Source organism: Eschrichtius robustus, chromosome 3, assembly GCF_028021215.1.
Source record: "Eschrichtius robustus isolate mEscRob2 chromosome 3, mEscRob2.pri, whole genome shotgun sequence".
Classification (NCBI taxonomy): domain Eukaryota; kingdom Metazoa; phylum Chordata; class Mammalia; order Artiodactyla; family Eschrichtiidae; genus Eschrichtius; species Eschrichtius robustus.
Genome location: NC_090826.1, coordinates 49,934,337 through 49,940,491, shown reverse-complemented (window position 1 = coordinate 49,940,491; position 6,155 = coordinate 49,934,337). Strand labels below are relative to the sequence as shown.

Sequence of the window (6,155 nt, the reverse complement as noted above, 5' to 3'; positions counted from 1 at the left end):
GAGACGGGACAGCCTCCGCTCTCCTGATCCTACCGCGGGCTGCGCAGGGCGGGCTGGGCCTTCCGTGGGACTGAGACGGGGATGGGGGGCGGCGGGATGTGTCACCCAAATACCAGCGGGTGAGTCGCCGGCCGAACCAGCCGGGCAGGTCTGGTGGAGTATAAGAGCGGGAGGGAGCGGCGGGCGGCAGACGCCTGGAGACCTTCTCAGAGGGCGGAGCCGGAGCCCAGCGCAGTCCCCAGCCCTCGCCAGCCCGCGCCCCGTCCGCGCTCCTCCGCCCCACCATGGCCCGAGGTCCGGGCCTCGCGCTGCCGTGGCCGTCGCTGCTGCCGCCGCTCCTGCTGCTGGCGGCGGTGATCGGCCACGCGGCCGCGCAGGACAACTGCACGTGCCCCACCAACAAGATGACCGTGTGCGAACGGAGCGGCCCGGACGGCCGCTGCCAGTGCCGCGTGCTCGGCTCGGGCCTGGAGGTCAACTGCTCCACGCTCACGTCCAAGTGCCTGCTGCTCAAGGCGCGCATGAGCGCCCCGAAGAGCGGCCGCGCGCTGGTGCAGCCGAGCGAGCACGCGCTCGTGGACAACGACGGCCTGTACAACCCGGACTGCGACCAGCAGGGCCGCTTCAAGGCGCGCCAGTGCAACCAGACGTCCGTGTGCTGGTGCGTGAACTCGGTGGGCGTGCGCCGCACGGACAAGGGCGACCTGAGCCTGCGCTGCGACGAGCTGGTGCGCACGCACCACATCCTCATCGAACTGCGCCGCCGCACAGACGGCCGCGCCTTCAACCACTCGGACCTGGATGCCGAGCTGCGGCGGCTTTTCTGGGAGCGTTACCTGCTGCACCCCAAGTTCGTGGCGGCCGTGCACTACGAGCACCCCACCATCCAGATCGAGCTGCTGCAGAACACGTCGCAGAAGGTCGCCGGCGAGGTGGACATCGCCGACGCCGCCTACTACTTCGAGAGGGACGTCAAGGGCGACTCGCTGTTCCCCGGCCACCGCGGCCTCGACGTGCGCGTGCGCGGAGAGCCCCTGCTGCTGGAGCGGACGCTCATCTACTACCTGGATGAGAAGTCCCCCCAGTTCTCCATGAAGCGCCTCACCAGCGGCCTCATCGCCGTCATCGTGGTGGTCGTGGTGGCTCTGGTCGCCGGCGTGGCCGTCCTGGTGATCACCAACCGGAGGAAGTCGGGGAAGTACAAGAAGGTGGAGATCAAGGAACTGGGGGAGATGAGAAAGGAACCGAGCTTGTAGGTACCGACGGGGTGGGGTGGGGTGGGGTGGGGTATCGGGTTTCAGCAAGGTCCCAGACGCAAGTGAGTCACGCTCCTTGATTCTTGGTCCCAAGGAGGCCTTTCTCCCCCCAAATTCCTGCCGCCCCCCGCCGCCACCAAATTTAATAGATCCTGTTCTCGGGGTCACTTCTTTCTGACTTTTGTCCCGAAGGAAGCATTTCTAAAATTCCTCCCCTTTCGGTCCAACCAGAACCCTGACTCGAAGAGTTAAGGGAAGTTTGGCATAAGGTTATGTATAAGGATCAAGTGTTTGTATGACAACTCAGCATCGTTTACGTGTGACGCAAAATCAATGCTGAAGGCTAAATGCGTTTAGATGGGAAACAGCGCTTTTACTGTCTTGGGTTTAAGTTATTTGATTAGCTCCACTTATATTGTGCCTTTCCTGATGAGGAGTTCGCTACTTGGGCCCGTGTAGTATCCTCATTTACCATCGTTTGTACTGATATTACCGACCACACATGTTTGTCATCGGGAAAGAAGCCTGTTTCAGCTGCCTGAACACGTTTTAGATGTCTTTGTTTGCCGGCAGACTTCGGCCCAGAAACTCAGCATCTGTTCTTCAACTTGCCCTTATTACAGCTGATACTAGTAATGTTTCTTTTGTAAAATGTTTGTATATAGGTTGTCTTTGATAATGCTGTTGTGATTTTTAAAAGAAAAAGAAAAAGAATGTAATAAAATATGAAAAAGGAACAAACCAAAAGATGGAGTTTGTGAAAACTTGCTCCAGGTTTATATCACTTTGGTCTCCTCTAATTTCCCACTACTCAGATTTCTTATTTCAAATTCTAACATGTTTTAGCAGGATGGGTCATTTCCTATAGCCACTCTGGTGTTTCTGAGATCCCTGAACTGGCAAGTGTAAACACAGGTCTTTCTAAATAAGATTGTTTGGAAACCCCCTGCAGGAGGGTGGGTCTGAGGGAGGAAGCTAGAACCAGCTGCTGTTGTTGGGAAAGGGGACCAACCTTAGGTTATCTCTAAATGAGAATTCTCCCCTGGAGAAGGAAAACTCTACCTTTGTTTCAGGAGCTGTATCTCCTTTGAATCCCTGCCATACTTGGAAGTAGCTGTGCTATTCACATTTAGTCCTTGGCAATTGACTTAATCCCAAAGTATTGCGGCTCTGAGTTAAATGACTTTCTTGCATAGTCATAGCCAGTCTGTAGCGGGCTTATGCTCTGGCTGTGTGTGCGTATGCACACCGTCTGTTTTCCTAAGATTCTACTAGTAATGTGCTTTAAAAACTTTTATTTCATTTTAGCTGCAAAAAATCTTGTCTCCTTCACATTTATCTCCTTGTTTGCACTCATTTCTGTGAAGCGGGGTGTGTTAGAAGGTCACTGTGGGGTAGCCTACAGGTAAACAAATTACTGCAATTCCTGGGAAATTGCTGCAACAATGGACGTGCACGAAGGACAGAGTGGTTCGTATATCCAACCCCAAATAGCTAGATCCAGGATATCAGTTTCTTTCCTGGAATCCATCTCACGTTCCTCCTCCCACTTCCACTCTGTGTCTGTGGTCTATGCCGACCACTCAAGAATGAAGCACCAGGGGTTCCCTGGTGGTGCAGTGGTTGAGAGTCCGCCTGCCGATGCAGGGGACGTGGGTTCGGGCCCTGGTCCGTGAGGATCCCACGTGCCGCGGAGCAAGTGGGCCCGTGCGCCACAACTACCAAGCCTGCGCTCTAGAGCCCGTGGGCCACAACTGCTGAGCCTGCGGGCCACAACTGCTGAAGCCCACGCACCTGGAGCCCGTGCTCCACAACAAGAGAAGCCACCGCAATGAGAAGCCCGGGCTCTGCAGGGAAGGGTGGCCCTTGCTTGCTGCAACTGGAAAAAGCCCGCATACAGCAACCAAGACCCAATGCAGCCAAAAATAAATAATAATAAAATAAATTAAAAAAAAAAAAGAATTTAAAAAAAAAAAAAAAAAAAGAATGAAGCACCAGTACGAACTGGGGCGAGGGAGCTCTCAGCTGCTGCCTTGGCAGCTTGGGGCCGCGGCTGGTATGTGCTGGTGGAGTGATACCTTATGATCGCCAGAGTCTCTAAGTCTGTAAGCATTCCTGCTAGGGAGAAATGCCCATCAGGCTCCAAACATCCTCTCAGGCTAAAATGGGGCTTAACAAGGGGAGAAGGCTGATGTGGGTTGGCTTCCCCAAAGTGGAAAGGGCAGCTTAAGTGCCTGAGGTTAGAATGGGAAACTTAACAGAGTGAAACCACTCTCAGGCAACCCCCTTCCCCCACCCCCCCAGGTCACTGGTCACCGAAATTCCTTAGCTAAAGGGACCTTGGCAATCACCTCTAACCTAGCCTCTCATCTTACAGATGAAAGGGTTAGTGACTTCTCAAGATTAATGTTTCTGTGGCACAGCTGAAACTAGACAGTCTCTTGATCCCTTGTCCAGTATTCTTTTCACTACATCACACTGCCATTGTTTCAAGAGTCACTTCAAAAAACTATCACTTGGCATTTCTCTGGCAGTCCAGTGGTTAAGACTCCATGCTTCCAGTGCAGGGGTCATGGGTTCGATCCCTGGTCGGGGAACTAAGACGTGGCCAAAACAAAAAAACAAAAAACAAACTATCACTTGACTGCCCAGAAAATAAACAGATTAAGGATTGAGTGGGCAGCTGAACAAAGGAAAAAAGTCCTGAGAAAGCCCATTCCTTCATCAGAATGTCACTTCTGGATAATTTCTAAATTTCTGCATTAATTCTGGACTATGAGTCCTTGCACTTTATTGCACTTCATGGTTCTAAAAGCACTTTCACATGTATCACCTCTGAGGCGTTGGTTTACTGGAAATAACCCAAGTGTTGACAAACCTGAGTTCAAATCCTGCTCTACTGGGCAATAAGTCACTTAACTCTCCCCAGTTTCCTCATCTGTTGAAAACTACAAATCCCTGTCTATTACAAAAAAATTAAATGAAGGTAATTGATGGGAGTGCCTAGAATGATCTGGGCACTTAGAGTTCAATATATCTTAAATTTTTTCCTCTCCTATAGATTATATCCACTTCACATGTCAGAAAACTGAGGTCCAAATAGGCTGAGTAACTCATGATCACACATCCTCCATGTGCCAAAGCCAGAGTTTAGAACCTTTGTTTCGGCTTTCTAGCCCAGGTTCCTACCCCAGATACAAGACAGGTTGAGACACATTTCTTATTCACTTCTTCCAAGGAAGTGCCCCTCATGCTCTGTTCTGAAACTCAGGCCTCTGCCAATCACAGGATTATATTATCCAGAACCGGCTATCTGCAGGGGTTTAGTCTCCACCTCCAGATTTCCAGCCCCGCCCCCCAAATTAACATTTACTGTTTTGGGCACAGGCCTGGGGCTGCCCTTGGAAGGAATGAAAAGAGCAGGTGTGACTCACCTAGCATGTCACAAGCAAGGCTCATCAGATTTCCTTGTTTCGGTCACCGGTCACCCGGGGCTTTCTCCACTCTTGCTATTTCCTTAATTGGAGCAATTGTTTTTTTTTTTTTTTTTGGCCATACCTTGCAGCTTATGGGATCTTAGTTCCCCGACCAGGGATTGAACCCAAGCCCTCGGCAGTGAGATCACCAAGTCCTAACCACTGGACTGCCAGGGAATTCCTGGAGCAATTCTTTAAATCATGTAATTTCTCCCTGCTTACATAGTTTTGGCTTCACTGTTTTTCAAATAGAATCACAGAATGTCAGAGCTGGAAAGAGGATCATTTAGTCCAAGACTCCATTCTACGGATGAAGAAACTGAGGCCCAGAGAGGAGAATAGATTTACCCAAGTCTGGCAGATAGTGGCAGAGCTACCCTACAACTCCAGTACCCTGGCTTTTGTCTTGTCTAATGTCTGTTCCACTTGTCTCTCTAGTTGGTCTCCTGTTTATTTTCACTCGATCATTTCTCTTCTTAAATTGTAGTGGTGATTCTTTAGCTTCTTAATATCACTTAAATGGGAGAGATACTTTGGTTAAGTGTAAAATGTGTGGGCTTTGAAGTTATCGGCTTTTCAGACCTCTGTTTTCTTATTTGTGAAATAGGTGAGTCTTATCTAATATGCTTGGTTTTAAAGATTAGACATAAGAAAAGATTGAGTACGTATTTAGTAAATGATCACCCTTGTTAGAATGACAGCAAGACCCTCAAGACCCAAGGGAAGTAAATAACTAGTCATGGTTGGACTCTCTTCAATGCAATGCAAACAGCAATTCTAGTCCAGTTCCTTAAGGGGACGTCTCTGTCCCTAGGTGTCTGCTATTAGGGGGACGAAAGCAACCTTTGAAGCTACCTGTTTACAAAGGTGAAGCCACGGTCCACCTGGTTTGTATAAAATAGCCTCCAAAGCCAAGCAAGATACTCACCTTTGACTCTGATATGAGAAAGAAATAAATGTCTTTGTTTTCAAATTATATCATTGCTGGGTCTCAGTCTTTTATTTTATAATAAGAGTCTTTTTTTTTTATTTTAATATAATCTTTTACCAAAACACGTATTGGTGTCTATATTATTATTCCTGTAACAGACAAAAAAACTAAGACACTGAAAGTTCAATTACTTGCCTATGGTCACACATCTAATAAGTGGCATATCTGGGTTTAGAACCCAGACAAATTGGCCCTTAAATCCAGCTTCTTAACCAATGTGCTATACTGCCTCCTAGAGTTTGTAAATTTGTAAGCCATAGTATATTAGTTTCTGTTACAACAAATTACTACAAATCTAGTGGCTTAAACAATACACACTTATTATCTTACATTTCTCTAGGTCAGAACCCTGACACAGGTCTCACTGGGCTAAAATCAAGATATCTGCACGCTGCATTCCTTTCTGGGGATGCTAGGGCAATTTTGTTTCCT

General features: G+C 49.0%; 1 protein-coding gene across 1 annotated transcript; it reads left to right on the top strand.

Moving 5' to 3' along the window:
• The first annotated feature begins 284 nt into the window (after nt 1-284).
• TACSTD2 (tumor associated calcium signal transducer 2) lies at nt 285-1,256 on the top strand. The gene has a single exon (XM_068537990.1). The coding sequence runs from the start codon at nt 285-287 to the stop codon at nt 1,254-1,256; it is 972 nt and encodes a 323-aa protein (XP_068394091.1).
• The last annotated feature ends 4,899 nt before the right edge of the window (nt 1,257-6,155 follow it).

What these genes read in the sequence shown, in the direction of transcription:
- TACSTD2 (XM_068537990.1), top strand. Translation starts at nt 285, where the DNA reads ATGGCCCGAGGTCCGGGCCTCGCGCTGCCGTGGCCGTCGCTGCTGCCG.